At 45.5% G+C, this 20,766-nt stretch overlaps 1 protein-coding gene across 2 annotated transcripts; it reads right to left on the bottom strand.

Moving 5' to 3' along the window:
* Positions 1-13,678: 13,678 nt before the first annotated feature.
* On the bottom strand, positions 13,679-15,992 carry ADM (adrenomedullin). 2 transcript variants are annotated; one of them, XM_068556500.1, is made up of 4 exons: positions 15,831-15,992; positions 15,276-15,394; positions 14,974-15,123; positions 13,679-14,767 (listed from the first exon to the last, which is right to left on the bottom strand). In XM_068556500.1, the coding sequence occupies exons 2-4, from the start codon at positions 15,371-15,373 to the stop codon at positions 14,449-14,451; spliced, it is 567 nt and encodes a 188-aa protein (XP_068412601.1). In that variant the 5' UTR covers positions 15,374-15,394; positions 15,831-15,992; the 3' UTR covers positions 13,679-14,448. The 2 variants fall into 2 exon arrangements, with proteins under 2 accessions (XP_068412601.1, XP_068412602.1); XM_068556501.1 differs by having other exon boundaries at positions 13,679-14,764.
* Positions 15,993-20,766: the final 4,774 nt, after the last annotated feature.

Genomic DNA, 20,766 nt, shown 5'->3' with positions numbered 1-20,766 from the left:
AAAAAAAATCTTGAAAAGGTCAAATGTTCCTTTGCTCTTTTTCTGTTACCCTGAAGAATTGTTCTGCAGCCATGAAGTTAACAGGTACTCTCCCCCCAGGCCTCCTCCCCCTGCTTTCTTGAAAAAACATCATCCTATAAGCTTTGGAACTGGAAGTACTAGTGAAGCACAGCTTGAGCCTCGAGAGGAACTAGTCAGAAAAGATGATCTAATTTTTTTCTGCTCTTCAGTGTTCATTTCTCCCTGAATATAAGATCTTAGAATGTTGGAGCTAGAGGGGAAGAATCAGAGATCATTGATTCCATCTCCCAGTTATTAAGATGACTAATCTAAGGTGACATGGTACACCTACTGTTTCAGCTTTGGGTTCTGGCATGGGGAAAGAGCAGGCGCTTTTTTTTTTTTTTTAAATCAGGGCATCCTTAGTTGTTACTATTAAAAAGAGTTGCCATTTAATGAGCATTTACTACACTGCCAGGCAGCGGCTGATGCTTTCATATACGTTGCATCATTAATCCTCACAACAAGCCTATAAGGTAAATATTATTATCCCCATCTTATAGCTAATGAAACTGAGAATCAGGTTAAGGGAATTGCCCACAATTACAGGGCTAGAAGAAGGAAGAATCCATGGGCAAAATCAAGACTGCCTGACTTCAAAGCCTGTGTCCTTTACTCTTCCCGCATGCTGCCTGCCAAATGAAACAAGGCCAGAGTGCAAATCAAGTTGGGAGATCTCGGGCTCACACCACTTTAATTTTTCAAATAATGGGTGAGGAAAGAGTCCTCCACAGTGATAAAGTAGAGAAGGATGCCTGTGTCAAGCAGTCCCCGGTTACCAGAATTTGCAAAGAGATCAACAGGGACCATATAGATGAAACTATTTCCCATTATCTACTCATCATGTTTAACAAGGCAGTTTACTCTGAAAGCTTTTGAAAGACTTCCCAGCTTTTCATAAAAGTTGGCTGATTCGATGTTGACAATTTGTCTTTCATTTAATAGAAAATTGGTGAGGGAAATTTGGGAGGGATGCTTATTTTGGGAAAAAATAATTTGGATTTTTTTTTTTAATGCTCAAGGTCAAGAAGGGCTAGGAGAGCAGAGGTGGTATAAATTAGGGAAGTTTGTCTGATGGTTGTCCACAGTGGCACAGATGATGGAGTTACTGCCTGGAAATGCTTGCATCTTCCATTGAAACATAGTTTGGGAAAGAAACTTTGACGTTTTAGAAAAACTAATAAAGTTAAGATAGAATTGGAATGTTACATGTTAAAAACCATGAGATGGAGACATTCAGGGGAAACATCCAAGTTTGTTAACTGAGGTGCCGGTGAAAACTCTTTGTAAACTGAAACTTTACTGTCTCCCAAAGAGAAAAGTCACATACCTGGATAAGTTATAAATAACCTGCCTGGTCCTTGCTCCTTCTCTCTGAAGAGGAGGTAACTCAAACCCCGCTGTAAGTAGGTAGGTAGGTATGTGCCTGGTCAGGGAGATTTAAGGAGCATCACTTCCGTGTTGGGTTATTTCAGTGTCAAATCACCTGATCCACTGCTACCCTCCTAATCCAAGCCAACATCACCTCTCATCCAGACCAGCGCAGTCACGGTGTATCCAGTGCCTAGAACAGGGACCAGCATAGAGTTAGGAGCTTAATAAAATATTGTTGATTGATTGAATGAATGAGATCCTGCTTGCCCTGAATTAGTGTCCCAGTCCTGGTTCCCTGACCCTTGATGTGTGCCTGGTACTGAGACCCAGCCATGATACCCTACCTCTAGGACTGTATCCCTGCCCTGTTCTCTCCAGTCCCTTTGACAGCAGTGTGTTAGTTTACTCAGGCTGCCATAACGAAATGCCATATATTGAGTGGCTTAAACAACAGAATTTTTTTTTTCTACAGTTCTGGAAGCTAGAAGTCCAAGATCAAAGTGCCACAGGTTTGGTTTCTTCTGAGGCCTTTCTCTTGCCTTGGAGATGGCCACTTTCTCTTTCTGTCCCCACACGGTCATCCCTCAGTCTGCGTGTTATCTCTGTCCTAATCTCCTCTTCTTATGAGGACACAAGTCAGATTGGATTAGAACCCACACATAAGACCTCATTTTACCTTAATAAGTCCTCTTTAAAGGACTTCTCTCCAAACACAGTCACATTCTGAGGTTCTGAGGGTTAGGACACCAGCTATGAATTTGGGGAGGAGAGACACTATCCAGCCTATAACAAGCTGTCACAAGCAGAGTCCTCTCTCTCTGCCTCCTACAGCTGGACTTCCCTGGGGCCTGCCTGTAGTCTGCTCCTAGGATGCCCATTGCTGTGCTCTCTGACCTTTTTTTTTTTTTTAATTTATTATTTTTTTTTGCTGCATTTGGTCTTAGTTGCGGCACGTGGGCTCTCTAGTTGTGGCGTGTGGGCTCAGTAGTTGTGGCACAGGCTTAGTTGCCTCACAGCACGTGGGATCTTAGTTCCCCAACCAGGGGTCCAACCTGCGTCCCCTGCATTGGAAGGCGGATTCTTTACCACTGGACCACCAGGGAAGTCCCCTCTCTGCCATTCTTGACGCCCTGGTGCTTCCTGCTGTTCCTCTTTGCCGCCAATGCCTTACAGCACAACCACCTGTTGTCTGTTACCGCACCCTGGGCTGGCCTTCCTCCCATCACCTGCAGCTGGTCTTCTCTCCAAACACTTGCCCCGCCTGGCTGCAATTAACCCTTCTATTTCTGGCTGTGTTCATGGGTACAACCCTAGATCTAAAACTACTGTTAGAGGGGTGGGATAGGGAGGGTGGGAGGGAGACACAAGAGGGAGAGGACATGGGGATACATGTATACGTGTAGCTGATTCACTTTGTCATACAGCAGAAACTAGCACCATTGTGAAGTAGTTATACTCCGGTAAAGATGTTAATTAATAAATAAATCAAAGTACTGTTAAAAAACAAAATTCCACCGAGTAAATTTGAAGAACCAGTTGGTTCTGTTCATCGATTCACGAACGGGGCAGCACCCCACCTATCCACTAGAAGGGGTGCTCCGAGGGGTTGTGTAAAATGGAAGGTTTCTATAGGAAGAAGGATAGGGTGAGGGAACTATTAGCAAAAGAAAAGAAAGGATTACTTTTAGGCCAGGACACCTTTTGGGTCAGCGGGGAGGGAGTGGCAAGGGTTTTATCACACACATCCCCTCTGGGGGATGGAGAGGGTCTAGTGACAGATTACCTCATAGGTGCTGACCCCAAAATTCCAGCCTGGTTGATTAAGATTACATTTCTGGGCAAGGTGGAAACTGCAATTAGGTCAGGTAATAAGTCTAGGTTTGGTATCATGGGCTTTAGCACAGGTGACGCCATTTGTGGCCTGTAGCTTTTCCTTTAGCACTACATACAAACATAAACTAACTCTTGGTCTCAGTCTGTTATGATCACTGGGGTGCATTTTTGAAATAGCTGAAGAGTGATAAGGTCTGGGCTGAACAAAGTTAAGTGGCCTCACAGAGATAAAATTTTACTCACAAACGCACCATGACATTATGGCCCACCCACAAGAGAATCTAGTTCAGTTGGTTTGGGATGTGGCCCGGTGTCAGTACTTTTTTAAAAGCTCCCCCAAGTGGCTTTAACAGAAAAAGGAAAAGGTTAAGGATGACTGCTCTAACTAGCAGAACAAACCCATCAAATTGAGACCAAAAACTAGGCTAGAACACAAGAGTACAACTAGGCTGGGAAATCCTGACCCATTTGTGACTTGTGAATGTCCTGCAGGGTCCAGTCCCACGCAAATACAGAGATGGGTGGCCCTCCCTCCAGCTCACCACTCCTTTGGTGTAAAGTGCCCTGCCCTTTGATCTAAGAAGTTGGATGTGGCTTATTAGTGTCCTCTGCCACTCAGAGCAATCGGGATGGGGCTCAAAATTTACTCTGGACACAGACAGCTGTCACTTCTGCTGGGCCCTCTGGCTGTTGGTGATGAAAGACCCTTGGCAGTGGTGAGAAGAACAGCTAACATGGCCCTTTGGCTCAGCAACGGTGGGACTCACTCAAATAGCAGAAGGACTCCAGGCATTGATCAGCCTCCAAAGGCTTCCTGAGGCCAATCTGCAGTCTCTCCATGATGCTGTCCTCCTCTTGGTGGGACTCTTCCCCCAGCCCTCCCACCAACCCCCTAAGTCCTTGCTCTCCCCCAGCCCAGAGGATGCTGGGGTGAAGGGGCTTAGTCAGGTTCTCCCTCTAGACTCTTTCCAGTATGTTTAGGGCAAAGTCAATCCCTCATGCTTCCGGGCCTTCCCTTTTGACTCTCAAGGGCCTTTTCTTCTCTCTACAAAACCTGGTACTCTGCAAATAAAAGGCTTTGGCTTTCAAAACTATTGTTTTTGACGTGGGCTTCAAGAGGCTATTTTAAAAGTCAGAAACTGAACATTGACTGTTTTATTCTGACTCTTTCTTTCTCTTCACATTCCGGTTTTACCAATCCTAATTCTCCTTGAGCAATGCCTCTGATTTACTAGGGGAAAGGTCAAGTGGAAAAAGTGTAGCAAAGAAAAGCACAAAGATTAACCTTTCAAGATACCCTCTCTGTGTAAGAAATACTGCGACATTGGTCACTCCAGTCCCCCACCCTGACCCCACCCTGACAAGTGAGCAGGTCAGGATGTTCTGGCTGAGTCTACACAGGGAGAGTGAAGTGGAGAATCAAGATTTATCTTGATAATAAAAGTTCTAAGTGACAATTATTAAAACCTTGTTTTCTTCAACAAGTCAATGGCATGAAAATAAAAGGGGGGCGGATTGTTCTAGATTAAAAGAAAACTTAGATATACAACAATCTTGTTTGGAGTCTGTTTTGAACTAACCACTGTTGAAAGACATTTCCAGGACAATAAGGCAAATTTGGTTATGGACTGGGTATGAGAGGATACCACAGAATTATTGTTAATGTTAAGTGTAACAATAGTATTTGATTATGTAAGAAAACATTCTGTTTTCATTCCTTTTTTCTTAACAGATGCATACTGAATTGTGTGTGAGTGAAATGATATGATGTCTGGGGAAAAGAGAAGAGAAAAAGGAAGGAAGGAGGAAGGAAGGGAGGGAGGGAAGGAAGGAGGGAGAGGAATAAAGGGCAGGGAAAACCAAACACTCTGGAAAGAAACAAAACAAACAGAAAAGAAAAACGGATAGATGAATTAAGTGTGAGAAAATCTTGATAACTGTTGATTTTAACAATAGGTATATGGGAGTTCATTATGTTATTATCTCTAATTTTTGTGTAAATTTGAAAAGTTTTATAATAATTTGTAGAATTGTTAACCTAGTACAGGAAAAGACAGACTGAGAATGGAAGAGAATAAAAGGGCCAGAAAGAAATTCAAATATTCAGTGTTTAAGATTTATTGCAGGGGGGAGGGATAAACCGGGAGATTGGAATTGACATATACACACTACTATATATAAAATAGATAACTAATAAGAACCTACTGTACAGCACAGGGAACTCTACTCAATACTCTGTAATGACCTCTATGGGAATAGAATCTAAAAAAGAGTGGATATATGTATATGTATAATTGATTCACTTTTCTGTACAGCAGAAACTAACACAACATTGTAAATCCACTATACTCCAATAAAAATTAATTTAAAAAATAAAAAAATAAAAGAAATTTTTAAAAAGACTTATTGTATTACTGATTTGCAGGCAGATGAATTCTTTTTTTTTTTTTCTAAAGTTTTTATTGTTGTTGTTTTGTTTTGTTTTGTTTATTTGGCTGCACCAGGTCTTAATTGCAACACACAGGATCTTAAGTTGTGGCATGCAGGATCTAGTTCCCTGACCAGGGATGGAACCTGGGCCCCCTGCATTGGGAGCACAGAGTCTTAACCACTGGACCACCAGGGAATGAATTCTTTCTTCAAATAAACTCTGACATGGGACCCCAACATATAAAACAAAAAATAGTAGAACTGCTCCACTTGACGCTAGAGAGTCTACTTTTGCTTCCTCCTTGTCTCCCCAGGAATCTGCAGAAGTAATTCAGGGAAACCCTGTGGCTCTATAGGACACAGTTTGAAAACCTCTGTAGTATATGATGAAGGAAACCTCGCAAGTCCTGCAGAAAATGTGTGTTACTTAGTATATGTGTTAGACAACTGCTAACTATTTGGGAGAAAAAAAAAAAGTTAAATCTCTACTTCACATCATATACCAAAATAAATTCCAGCTGCAATAAAATGTTTAAAGTACAAAATGAAATCAGAAGAGTAATAGAAAAATTTATGAATATTCTAAAATATTAAGACAGAGAAGGACTTCCTAAGCAAGCCAACAAAGGCAGAAAAATTAGTATCTTTGATTATATAAATATCTAAAGTTTTATAGGGCAAAAAATAAATCACACTTCACAAAAAGGAAAAAAAGGAATGTGTGTATGTGACAAAACTTTAATATTCTTAATCATTAAGTAGAATTTCAAATCAATAAAAAAAAGACAAACACTCCAATAGAATAAAAGGATCAACAACAATAAAACAATATATATGAAGACATCTAAATGATCATAAAGATATGAGAAATATTTCATCTACTATTGATCAAAGAAATATTGTAAGTTGAAGTAATAATGAGAATAGTTGATACTGACTCCTATTTCTGGTGATAATGGCAGACTAGACAAGCTGAAAATTCAGCTACTATAAAATATCTAGAATGCTAAGCAAAGTATACTTAACATCCTTTTAAATGGATAACTGAACCCCCATGAAAATACAGAAAATCCACAGGAGACCAAACCAAAGTAACTAAAAACCAGAATGGAGAGCTTTAACTGAAAAGTAGTTGCCTGGACTTTGGGGAGGGTTTTCCTCTCCCTGGTAATAAAGAGACTTGCTTAGGGACAGAAGAAAAGGAATTGAGACACTCAGGTAAATCCAGGATCCTCCAAAGGCTACACCCCACTTCTCCAGCACAAATGCACACGTGCATGGTTTAGAAACACAATATCAAGAAATTAGTATTAAAAATGGTCCCAGGTTGGTAATAACTCTGGGGCAATAAGAAAAAGCAAACACAAACCTCTCTGGAGCAATTCACCTCAACCCAGAATCACCATAGATTAAGCTCTAATAAGATGAGCTCAGAACCCAAAACTACAGAAACAGGAGGAAACAAATCATGATGACTAAGAGTCAGCTGATAAAGATTATAGAGTTATTAGAATGAAACTATAAACTAAATATGTTTAGAATTATTAAGATATAAAATGCAGTCTAGAAACATAGGAAAAGAATAAAACTTTCTAATAAGAGATATCATTTTTACCTATCAGATGATACAGCATTAAAAAAGAAGTATAATGCTCAGTGTTTCTAAGAATATAGGAAATTGACATTTATAGACTGTTAGTAGAAGTAAAAACTGATCATTCCAGAGGTCAATTTGGCAATATGTATCAAATATTTAACAAAAAGGTACATACTTATTGGCTCAATAAATTTACTTGTTTTTTTTCATTGAAATATAGTTGACTTACAATACTATATTAGTTTAGGTGTACAACATAGTGATTTTTATAGATCATGCACCATGCAAAGTTATCACAATATTATTGACTACATTCCCTGTGTTGTGCATTATATCCCTGTGATTTATTTTATAACTGGTAGTTTGTACCTCTTAATCCCCTTCACCTATTTTACCCATCTCCCCATCTCCCTCCCCTCTGGCAACCACTAGTTTGTTCTCTGTATCTGTCTGTTTTGGTTTTGTTATATTTATTTGTTTGTTTTGTTTTTTAGATTCTACCTGTAAGTAAAAACATGCAGTATTTGTCTTTCTCTGTCTGATTTATTTTACTTAGCATAATACCCTCTAGGTCCATCCATGTTGTTGCAAAAGGCAAGATTTCATTCTTATTTATGGCTGAATAATATTCCATTGTATATGTATTCCATCGTATATACAATGGAATATTATGGTGGGGTGTATGTATATATATATATATATATATATAATCTCACATCTTCCTTACCCATTCAACTGTATGGACACTTAGATTTCTTCCATATCTTGGCTATTGTAAATAATGCTGCAATGAACATAGGGGTGCATATGTCTTTTCAGATTAGTGTTTTTGTTTTCTTCGAATAAATACCCAGGAGTGGAATTGTTGAATTGTCTGGTAGCTGCATTTTAATTTTTTTGAGGAACCTCCATACTGTTTTCCATAGTGGCTGTACCAATTTACATTCCCACCAACAGTGAAAAGGATTCCCTTTTCTCTACATCCTCTCCAACACTTATTTCTTGTCTTTTTGATGATAGCCATTCTGACCTATGTGAGGTGATATCTCATTGTGGTTTTGATTTTCATTTCCCTGATGATGAGTGCTGTTGGGTATCTTTTCAATGCGCTTATTGGCCATCTTTGGAAATGATATCTTCTTTGGAAAAATACCTATTCAGGTCCTCTGTTATGTTTTTAATTAGACTGTTTTTTTTTTTTTGATATTGAGTCGTATGAGTTCTTCATATATTTTGGATATTAACCCTTTATCAGATGTATAATTTGCAAATATCTTCTCCCATTCAGTAGGCTGCCTTTTTGTTACGTTGATAGTTTCCTTTGCTGTCCAAAAGCTTTTTAGTTTGATGTGGCCCCATTTGTTTATTTTTGCTTTTGCTGCCCTTGCCTGAAGAGACAGATCCAAAAAAATTTTGCTAAGACCAACATCAAAGAACACCCTGCCTATGTTTTCTTCTAGAAGTTTTATGGTTTCAGAGCTTACATTTAAGTCTTTAATACATTTTGAGTTTATTTTTGCATGTGGAGTGAGAAAATGGTCTCAATAATTTTACGTCTAAGAATTTACCTTTAAAACAATTCATAAAATTACCCTAAGATGAATACACAAGGATGTTTATTCAGGAATTTTTCATGGCAAAAATGTGGGGGATGGAGAGAAGTTTAATGTCCAATAGCAGAGGAATGGTTAAACAAATTATGATATTTTCATATGATGAAATATCATGCAGGTAATAAAAATGATACTGTACAGATTTATTTACTGACATGGAAAGATGCCACGAATATACTGATGAGTAAAAAAAAAAAAAAAATCAGGTTACAGACCAACCTGATCCCACTTTTTAAAATTTGTGTGGCCCATTAGGCAAAGTCCAAATGACCAGTAAATAAATGAAGATGTGCTAAAATTCAGTAGTAATCAGTAATGGAAGTTAAAACAATAGTGCCATATTACTTTATACCCTTTAGGATGGCAAACATGAATCCATACAGAGGTCGGCAAGGACACAGGGAGGTGGGGAACTCTCACGCACCGCTGGTGGGAACACACACTGGTACAGGCATTCTGGAGACTAATCTCACAGAACTTAGCATTGTCTGTAGAAGCTTTTGGATGCCATTTCTGGATATATAACCTCAAGAAATTCTCATTCGGATCCACAAGAGAACATGAAACAGGATGTTCATCTATACATTATTTGTGGCAAACAGGTGCTGGAGGCAAACCAAGTGTCCCTCATTAAGAGACAAGAGAAGTTAAACGTGGTAGATGCATTATTACTCCATAATGTGCAGCTTTGAGAAGAAACAATCTACTTGGATAATTATTTTTTTAAGTGTTCAGTGAGAAAAGTAGGAAAATTTTTAACACAATATATTTGTACGTTAAAAACACATAGTCACAAAACAACAAAACAGATTTTACAGGATTATATACATATAATAAGTACAGATATCAAACAGGTTAAAGACAGCTCCTATGGAGAAGATGGGAAGGGGAATGGGAATTAAAGGAGAAAAAATGAAGTAATTAAAACAAGAGAGAAGGCTTGCACAGACCAATAATAACAACTTAAACTGAGAAGTATGCTTAATTCAGCTCTCTGCAGTTGAGTTCAATTTTTTAAAGTGTGTGTGTATGTATAATATGTAAAAATGTCTAAAAAGGTAAACTCTAAAATAATGGTAGTTATCTCTCTGGGAGTGGTATAAAAGGCAAATCTTTTCTTTTTTTCTACACTGGATAAATATTGTATAATAAGTAAAATGCATTTCTTAAGTCTCAAAAACTCATCTTAACACTCAGAACTACTTTCCTGCTTTTGGATAAAGTACAATAACCTACTAAATTCAGCTGCCTGTGTGGTCACAGTCATTTTATTATTTTTCCAGAATGTTCCAAAATAACTCTGGAACAAGACCTGTGGGACCACCAGATAGCTATCTAGCCTCACCCTTCTTCCCATGCAAATGAAGACCAAGCCTCCAATCGGGCTTTGGCAGAAACCTCTGTGGAACCCAGGATAACAAGGCCCTCGGCGTCCCCACTGGGGAAAGGAGGGGCAGCATTCATAACTCTGTCAGCTCACTCAGCCTCTGAAAAGACGGCTTCGGCAGCAATTGCCAAAGACAAAGGTTCCACCTAAGGGTGGAAACTCTATTTGCAGCTTTGTAGACACAGGTGTCCTTCCAGGCGACTCAAGACCTGCAGTGTGGGACTGGGTTGGGCCAGGAATAGCTCAGAAGGCCTTCCCCTCAGAAGCCAGCTTTTGAGGCCTTCAGGTGTATGTTCTAACTATATTTGGCAACAAAAACCAAAGAGGTCAGTGGCTTAGCTCAGGGCGAAAAAAAGACTATTTCTGATTATAATCCCCACTTCAAACCAGGTCCAAGAATTTAAAAACTCAATTCATTTATTTATTTTGCACTCACTAAGCATACTGCTGAAGCAGTTCTGGTTTCCAGTCCTACCAATCTCATGTAAATCCTTCAGAACCACAGGTGTAAATCACCTACCCAAGCCATCCTCATGTTAGAGGACATCTGGGGACATCTGGCTTGAGAATGCAAATGTTAAAATTATTCCACCTTACTCTCTGTGTCTTCATAGCATCAAAATAGCCTGTGGCACTTGAGTGCAAATCCAGACTCCAGCCCTGATTACTCACTGTGTGACCTTGGCTAAGTTACTTTATGTCTCTGAGGTTCAATTTCTTTATCCACAGACAGAATAGAGATAATAACACCTACTCCACAAGGCTGCTGTAAGAATTAAATGAGATAAGGTATATAAAGTGGCTAGGAGAATGTCTAATACAAAGAAGGTGCTAAAAAAAAGAAGCCGTTTCCATTCCTCCCCATCACTCCCTTCCACCCTTAGCTGTTCAGCCAAGGTGTGGGCTTTTCAAGAAATTGCTTGGTACATTGTGTTTGATTACAAATGGATGGTACCATTCCCACAGCCAGCAACAGTAGCTAAAGATAAAAGCTGCGACTACTCCTCAGCCGTCGACAGGTCGGATCAGCCACAAATGACTCACCACCGTTGATAAATGATGTGTTCTTGGCATCAAGAGACCTTATCCTGACAGGCTTTGACACCTTATGAAAAAGAAACCAGAAGGAAGGTTGAATGGCTCACAGAGAAGGTCCTCAGGGTTTGATGGTGACCTTCAGTCAATTCTGAACTTGTACCAAACTGGTGTTAGGAGGGTCTCCTCTGTCTTCAGACATGTCTCCAATCACAGATTCTTTAGTTGGGAAGGACTCCAGCTGAGCAGCCGCCTCTTCATCTCAGAGCTGAACCATCTCCTTCACTTGCCTTAGATTCCCTGAAGGGAGTCATAAGACTCCCTGGGCAGAAGGCACATGCCTGTTCCCTGCTCAGAACAGCCCTAAGCTAGTGCCCAACCTGCCTTTGGCAGCTTTGTCTGCTGGCTGAAACTCTGCCAGGGTGAGGTTTGGCTGAAGGGCTCTGTGGCTATTGGACAAACCTTGGCTCAAAGAAAAGGGTGAGTATTTAATCCCAAGCCACTGTCTGCAAGGCTGAAGTGTTCGCAGCTCTCCGGTTTTTGTAGCCCCTTCAGACCACCCAGAACCACTCACGGGCATGGGAATTCCAAAACTGGATTTTTTAGTCACTCTTTCATTCTTACATCCCCTGTACCTTGTGCAGTGCCTGGCACAGAGCTCCCTCTAAGTGAATATTTACTAGAAGGACCTTAAGGAAAGCATGGTCTTTTGCTACTTTTGTAACCCCTTGAATTCTGATGAACCTCACTAAATTGTTAAGATCAAATAGGACAATGAACTGTACGAAGATTGACACTGTCAACAGCCAGGTGCTCAAAACTGAGGCCTCAGACGGTCTTAAGGAAATTCCATGTACTAGGATCTACTTTCTTTGAAACTGAAACTGCTTCAGGAGCAGGTTGTCTCTGGACCCCAGACCTATGACCCCTTTCAGTGTCATGGAGGCTTTTTCTGAAAGGAAATATTCTAGGCCCTCAGAAGGGACCTTGTGGAATGCAATTGATCCAAAAGTCCCAGGAGAAGGTAGGCTGCCCTGGCAACATTTCCATTATCCAAACTCACCCTCAGATTTTCTTCACCAGGAAGGTTTCTAAGATCACCTAGAAGCACCAACAGTTCAGTCATGCTTTGAAGTGTAAAGGCCAGGGAGTCTTTCTGGAAAGGACAAGCAGTAGAACTCCATCCTGGGTCTTCAGGATATTGGTTGAGACAAATAGGGTAGAGACATCAATAACAGGGTGCCTTCCCTTATCCTCTTCTTCTGTCCTAACTGTTTCCACGTCCCCTGCCCTTCTAGTCACTCACTGAGGCTTAGTGTCTGGCTTCTATCACCAGAACCGGGGTCAACGGTCTAAGATGATAAGGTATAAATTTAAGCAAAGGGGGAGGAAGGAAGAACGAAGGGAGAGAAAGGAAGACTGGAGAGGAGTGGAGAAAAAAATGAAAAAGGCTTGGGAAGGGGGAAGGAAAAGGAGAGCGGCAAGGGGAGGCGGAACAATGAAGGTCTCAGGCCGTCGCAGGCGCACGGTTCCGGCGGCACGTCCGTCCAGCCCGCCTCCCGTCAGCAGCTGCACGCTGCGCCCCGTGTGGGCGCTGAGTCACGGTCCCAGAACAGGGAGCTGCCGTGCAGGTCTAGGGGGGGCCGGCCCTGGTTGGCATCTGCAAACTGTTTTTTTCTTTCCTCTTTCATTAAGGCTGTGTGCTGACTCCCACGTAGGAGGACTTATTAAACCGCACGTACTGCCTGACAGCTCTCTGGCGCGTCGGAGGCGGCCGGCTGGGGGCGCCGCAGTATCGCTTATGAGCCAGCACACTCTCTGGGGCACCGGGCCGGGAGAGGACTGGGGTCACTGGCCCGGCTGCGGATTTCCCGGAGGAGCTCGCACTTTTTGCTGGAGTCGCTTCTAACTTTGGCCCCGCTGCAGCAGGGGGACACGCCTCAGCTGGAAGACCTCGGAGACCACCCCAACTCTCCGAGGTGCGCTTTTGCGCAGGGTTCCGTGAGCAACTGCATAAAATCTGGGACTCTGTTGCGTAATCGGGAGATTCCAGGCTCGCCTCCCCACTAAGGGTTCACCCTACCCCAACCGGCCCGGCCGCCACACGAGGCTGCGACCTGGAGCATCTCCTCGAAGCCCGGACCCGCACGCAAGACACGCTCTCCGCACGTCCCACCGGAGAGCGTTACTCCGACAGCTCAGCCAGTGCGGAGAGCAGCCAGCGCGCGCCAGCGCAGCCGTGCTACCTTCCCACGCCAGGCGGCTGGACCCCAAGGCTCCCGGACCGCAAGGCTCCCGGGCGGACCAAGACTGGGGACACCCTCCTTCCCAAGACTCGTGACCCGAAAATGAATCAGCATTGAGACAGTTTATTGGTTTGCTACTTCGCATATCACCCATTTTATGTAAATAGATTATACAGACATGGTGTTTTCTTCTTCCACAAGAGGCAACCAGTCTTTCACGCACACACGCTCACATTCCACGCAGCACACAACGTTACACCTCTCTGAGACATTCACGTATTAAAATAGAGGGGAGGGGAACAATACAATTGCTTTAAAATGCCCTTAATACAATATATAACGTACAAAAATATCTCTATATTTGAAGTTACAAAAAAAATCTTGACACAACAAACTTAAATATTGATAATTACCTCTGTATATACAACACACATTGCACTTTTCCTCTCTAGGTTTTGGAAAGTTCAAGTAATAGTGAGGCTTGCGCCCCGGTGGGGTGACACCCCGTCAGAAATCAGTTTGTGGGCGGGCACGGCAGTGGCTCAGACCCTTGCCCCTGGGGGGTCTCAGCATTTATTTCGCAGTTTCTCCTCTCCGTGAGCCTGGCAGAGGACACTCCTTTGGATTCCTCTGCACCCCCCTCCCCACCCGGGGCACCCGGGCCGAATTAGGGTGAAGAGAACACTGCCTCCGAGGTGGACGGGGTCCTGCAAAGCCAGGGCTCGCCGCCGGACGGTGCCTCCCGGACTCTCGGTCTCTCAGGGCTGTCTCAGCTCGGGTCCCATAGGCTGAGAGGCTCGGCTAGGGGAAGTCCTCCGCCCCGGGAGGCGCCGGCGGGATGCATGTGCGAGTGTTCGCTGCTGCCACAGGCGCCTAAATCCTAAGGAGGGTGGCGAACACTTGATGAGCCCGGGAGGCCGGGGCCCCGCGCGCCTGTGGCTCCTGGGAAGACAGAGTCCGTCCCAGGCCGGCCTCGGGCAGGGAGCGTCGGCGCCGGCGGCCGTAGCCCTGGGGGCTGATCTTGCTCCTGGGGGCGACGCCGTCCTTGTCCTTGTCCGTGAACTGGTAGATCTGGTGCGCCAGCTTCTGCACCGTGCACGTCCCGAAGCGACAGCCAAAGCTCCGCAGGCTCTGGAAGTTGTTCATACTCTGGCGGTAGCGCTTGACTCGGATGCGGGCGGCGTCCGGACTGCTGGAGAAGGGAAGGAAGGCTACATGAGACCCCCATCAAGCAGGTCTTTGGCCCCAGCCAGCGGCAAGGGAGCCATTCTAAGACCAGAGGGAGCTGCTAACTGCTACCTCCATCTGAACTGCCATACAGCCCCGATGATCCCCAGGGCCAGGGCAATGGAGGAGGGCTCCCCTTGCCCACCCCGCGACGGCGCCCCGCATAGTTACCTTGCCTGGGGGCTGCGAGAGGCGCCCTTCACATCCTGCGGCCGAACGAGAGTCTGGGCAGGCCCTGCCTTCACGTCGGCGAGCCCGGTGGGGTAGCTGCTGGACTCGCGAAGTTCTCTTTTTCCACGACTTAGAGCCCACTTATTCCATCTAAACAACACAAATAGACTCGATTCGCAATCGTCCAGGCGAGGTCTTGGCCCATCCCTGCTCCTGTTCACTTCTAACCCCTCGGGGACCAATGGTTAGTTTCCCTTGTCTTGCAGGTACCAGAACTGGGGCAGGCGCTGCCTGCGACTCACTTCTTTCGGAACTCTGCCGCCACGTCGAGCCGTGCGGTGTCCGCGCCTAGGAAGGCGAGCGAGCCCAGATACATTAGGGCGACGGGAACCAGCTTCATCCCGGCGTCGATGCGTAGACCCTGGGGAAGGAGAAAGAGGAGCCGAGCGTGAGCTCCCGGGTCTGCCGCACCGCCGGGCGGGGCACGGAGGCGGGCGGGGGGCCCCGGAGTGGGCAGGCTCAACCCGCGCTCTGCCTGACTCAGACGCTTATCTCCCCGGGGCGCAGAGAGGCGCCAGCGGCATTTGCACCCGCCAGGGGGGTGACAGGCCCCGCAGGGGAGGCCGCTGCCCCGCGCCAGGCTCCCAGAGGTTCCCCGCTCAACTTCTCGGATTGGCTGATGGAGCAGAGGGGACTGGGTCTCTGTAGTTCCAGCTGTGTCCACGAGCTGGGCCCGGGATGTGGGACGCACCCAGCAGAGGACCCTCCAAAGTGGACTGTACCCCTCACCCAGCGCTCCTAGTCTCCGGCCTGGGCAAGCCTCCCCACCTTTAACCCGCCCGGCCCGCGGTGCTTACCTGCTTGAGGGGGTGATCTGCCGAGATCTTTGGAGGATTAAGTCTGAGACGTCGCTCTGGCAGTGGCAAATCCCCGACGTCCAAGCTGCGGTGAGAAACCAGAGGTGGCAAGGTTCGACCCGTTCCGCCTAGTGTCACCAAGAAACCACTGAGTGGCCGGCTCTCGTTCCTCCGCTTTATAAGAGCGCAGGGGGCGGGGCCTAGGCTGCCCTCGCGCCCTCCCTTTCCTCCCTTGGGCGCGCGCTCTGCAATCGGGCGCGCGCATTGCTTGCCTGCGGGTGTGGGGTTTGGAGGTGAGGTGGGGGGTCCCTCATGCCTAGAGGGCTCAGAGATGAGCTCCAGGAGATTGGTGCAGGAACTGCCTCAGCCCTGACTCACTGGGCACAGAGTTCAGACCTTAAGCCGGGACGAAGCAGAGCCGGTACAACCTCTTGGGGGTCCTTACCTAGGACTTATGCAGCCCAGAGTGTAACGTCTTCTGGCACAGAACTGCAAGAGCCAGCGCGGGGTATCACGCGGATGACCCGAACGCCGGACCTCGGGAGCTGTGGCCTCGAGTGGACCGCGCCCCGTGCCGGCTCGGCGCCTGACCTGGCCGCGACCCCAGACTTCAGCGGAGCCTCAGGGGCAGGGCACAGAGCACAGCTGAGAGAAGGGGGGGCTAGCCGAGACTCCGGGGTTCTGAGGATGGGCTAGTAAGATTTCACAATAGGGGCAAGGCTCGGAAAGGCTGATTTGAGAATTGGGATTTAGAGGCGGGGACTTACCTGACGTTTCAGAATTTGCATGCCTATTTGGAAATAAAGGAATAACCAAAATTAGGACGAAGAATACAGTTTCATTTTTTCCCCTTTTAATCCAATCATGCCTTGTAAGGTTACAACCTGAGAGTTTGCCTGGCTGCCCTCGGAGCCTTCATTCACCCCTTGTAAAGGTGAGGATACTGCCAAGGAGCACACTAATGCTTCACGTATGTTAATCCCTTTACAGTTTACAAAGCATGGCCACATCCTGATCTCCTTTGATCCTCACACCTACCCTTGAGTTAGACAAGGAGGGTAACATCAACTTTCTACCTGGTGAAATGAGAAAACTAAAGTTCAGAGGGATAAGCATTTGCCCAAAGTCACACCAAAGGTGGTAAACAGTAGTGTCCTAGCTCGGCCCCGCAAGCATGCACGGCCGACTGGACTGGGGCGCCGCGTGGATTTCTCTAGGCTAGGGCCATCATCTTGTCGAGGGAGAGAGGAGAGTCCTAGCCCCCGCCCAAGGATTTATGCCTTTTCATGATGAATCACCCCCAAGCACGTTTGTCACCCGTTTATGCTCTTCCATCACTGCTTCTTGACTTCACTTTCTTACTTAACTTCTGGAGGCCAAACTAGGGAGGGAACTTAGCCCCGCAGGGCTCCCTACTTCTTGCAGGAGGGCCTCTGGTGTCCTATCACCCACTTCCCTGGATGCAGGTCCTGAAGCCGAGGGCCTAGACTGGGAGGCGGAGGGCGCGGGACCCCTGGAACTCTGTGAAGCAGCTTCTACTCTCACCCTACGGCAATTCTTTGTGAACCTGGGCAAGTTACGCACCCCACTCTCTGGTTTCCCCATCTATAACTTGCCCCCAGCGGACCTCTAAGCTTCCTACCTGCTCTGCCACACTGGTTCTGAGACCCAGTGCGGCAGGACCTTGCCTGCCACACTGGGTCTGAGACCCAGTGCACAGGACCTTGCCTGCCCTGGGCCGCGCACTGCTGGCTCAGCCGCCTTTTCACTCCCAGGACTGACCGGTGGACATTGCACCTGGGAAGGAATGGCCGCTCCGAAGTTATTTATTCTGAGGACTCTTCTCCGAGGGTGTCACCTGAGCGGACCTGAGTTCCAGCTGAGGGTGGGGGACAGATTCCTGGCTCGGGCTCGGGGTTGGGCTGGGGACGCCGAGGGTCGGAGGAGTGCAGCGCAGCGCACTGGCTGGGTTCGGGCCGCCTGTCTGGCTTCAGGGCAGTTGCCGCAGTAGGCCGGGTCTGGCGGCTAGTCTGCCCGCACCGCAGACAGCAGGTATTACTGAGCGCCTGCTCTGTTTCCAGGAGCCTCCCCAACCGAACTATTCTGTTTTGCTCGCTCGTCTCCCATTTCTCAGTGCTTCCTTTCAGTTCGTCCCCTACGAGTCACGCTCTTCGCAGCGACCCTGTCCAGGACCGGCTGTCTGTCAGTCTTGTCTGAGGATGCGACCTACTCGTCGCCAGCTTCCAGCTGGGTCCGCGCCAAGACAGGTTTTTACTTTCATTTCCCCGGCGCGCCCCTCTGGCTGCCGGGGAGGTCAAGGACAGCTGGGCGCCGGCCCACAGCCAGGGAAGGTCCCGTGGTCTGGACTCGTTCCTTCCAGTTCCCACCAGCCCTGGGGGGTTTGGTCTACAGAGGACTCTTCAGCTGTACCTCGTGGCCTCCTCGCTGTGTCCTTTAGGAGATCCCTGGTTCCAGGAGAGAGCGAGGGTGGAGGGGATGGGGGAAGGGACCGGGGACGGAGCTCTTGGTGCAGACTTCGCTTTGAGCTGCTGGAGGCTTCAAAAAGCAAACCCAACCCAGAAGTGGAGACTCCGCCGGGCTCCAGTGCCTACGCCAGCAGCATAGCGGCGGTGCCAGGAATTCCCACCTGAGATCCTTGGCACAATGATATCAGCCCAGGTGTGCCTTATAGCTCTGGCACTTAGAGGTCTGACGCTTGAGAACTCCGTCAATTCTTTAAGTCCTGTGTTGGCAGCTCGGGGTTTTGCTAGAACACCCGTATCTTCGAAAGTGTGTGTGTGTGTGTGTGTTTGCTTGGGTCGGCGACAAGGGCCGGAAGGTTCCCCAAAATGTCGTGGAGTATAAGTCGAAAAAAAGATATAACGTTTTCCAAATGTTGGCATCTATTTTTTCCCTTGGAACCTGGGGTTCGTTTACTTTAACAAAGGGGGAAAAAATCACTAGAATGCATTCACGGTTAAACGTCGGATATAGAAGGAAACAACTTAAGGACTTCTGCTTCTGGCGATTTGTAAACGTGGAGTGTCATCCATTCAAGTTGCAGTGATTGTAGATTCACACAGAGTACAAGGAAGGAAGGAAGGAAGTGAAGGAAGAAACATCTTTAAAATCTCACTGGCAAGACAAGTGAAAGAAGTAGAAGAAAAGAAATTTTGGTTAATGAAGATCCACTTCTTTTGTGCCCAAGAATTTTCAAAAAATAAACCCCCAAAGTACTGTAATAATTGTGCATATTCTGACATCATATATACAGACATACAAATATGCTGAAGCCTTGTTGTATAATGGTGTCTCAACTTCTTCACATTCCAACTGAATTATTTTTAGGCCCTAAATCCAAGCCTTATTCTTAGTAATGTTCGGAGTTTTAAAAATTTTTTGATGGTGGTTTCTCAGCTAACACTGTGGACACAATCCCTAAAGCCAGTGTGACCACACTCAGGTCATGAAGAAAAGAAGTGAGAAACAATAAATAATATTAATAAGAATAACTAAACTTGAGTAGCTAAGTGCATTGCATAATTATCTCTGATGCCTCTTTTTTCAAACAGGAAATTTTACAGTGCATTTATTGTTCATATGGTTCAAAATGCCTCGGCTAAGCTGAGGGCTTGTTTACCAAGTCCATTTGAAAACAAGTTTCAAGAAGCATCCGGGAGTCATAACACCAAGTGGTTTAGAGAAAGGAGCCAATCAGCTACTTAGATTTAGTCACAGGAAAAAGTAAAGCAGGATACAAAGCTCAGGGCACTTCTTTTTTTTTTTTGGAATCTCTGACTTCTCTAAGAAGCTAATAAGACATAGATCCTTTCCAGAAAAATGCACATGTACATAAACCAATTTAAGTATAAAATAAGCATATGATTTCAGGAGATTGACCAAGTAAAGAATGCTGACACAGAATAAAAAACACTGTTTCTATAGCATTAATTTCTGTCTTGGAGTGGTAGAGGCAGGGAGGGCAGTTAACCTCTCTCTTTCTAGGGCATAGAATTTTCCAGCGCATCAGCACAAAGAAAAGTAATGCTTTTGCTGCCTCATTTCTGTGCTCTTGCACAAAACATATGGACAGAAATAATCAGTCCTTGTATGTGATAAAGAAGACAAACCTCCCTGAAGCTTAAAGAATATAAGTTGCTATAGGACAGATGAAAGAGAACACAGATAAGATGGTTAACGTATAGAAGCTTCTTATACTAACAGCTATAACAGAATGAGGTGAAATGACTTCAAGAGAAATTTACTACTGATGGCACAATGAATGGCATTAATAAATGGAGTATAAAAGAGATGATTCGATCATTTGGGGTCATCCCTAGCCAATGAGAATGGTGTTAACGAGAGCAACCATCATGCTACCTGCCTCCAGGTGGGGATACTGTACTATCAGATTAGAACTGTCGGAATGAGGCAATTCTAATGTATGGGCCTACATGAGTTGAATGTTCATTCATTCCTTCAACAAACATTTACCGAGCATGTGTTATATGCCTAACTCTGTGCTAAGTGCTGGGCATACAATAATCAACAATGCAAGCATCATTCTTGCCTTCAATGAGCTTACAGCATGGTAGGGTAACCAAACATAAACAAATCCTCATAGGAATAAATACATGATTACAAACTGTGGTAAGTGTTCTGAAGGAAAAGCAAGATTAGGGGGACCTAATGTTCCAAATATAAGGAAGAGCATAGGCAAATGCTTAGAGATGAGAAAGAGCTTGGTACACTAGGGAAGAAAAAAGGAGGCCAGTGTGGTTGAAATGTATTGAGTGAGGGAGAAGAAAGGCATGAGCTGAGATTAAGGAGGTCATCAAGCTTAGAGTAAATAGGACCCTTTGAGATATGATGAAGATTTTGCACTTTATTCATAGAGATTTGGGAAGCTTGACAGGTTTGAAGATGGGAGAGACAT

Source organism: Eschrichtius robustus, chromosome 11 (assembly GCF_028021215.1).
Source record: "Eschrichtius robustus isolate mEscRob2 chromosome 11, mEscRob2.pri, whole genome shotgun sequence".
NCBI classification, from domain to species: Eukaryota; Metazoa; Chordata; class Mammalia; order Artiodactyla; family Eschrichtiidae; genus Eschrichtius; species Eschrichtius robustus.
This window is presented reverse-complemented; position numbering and strand designations above follow the sequence as displayed.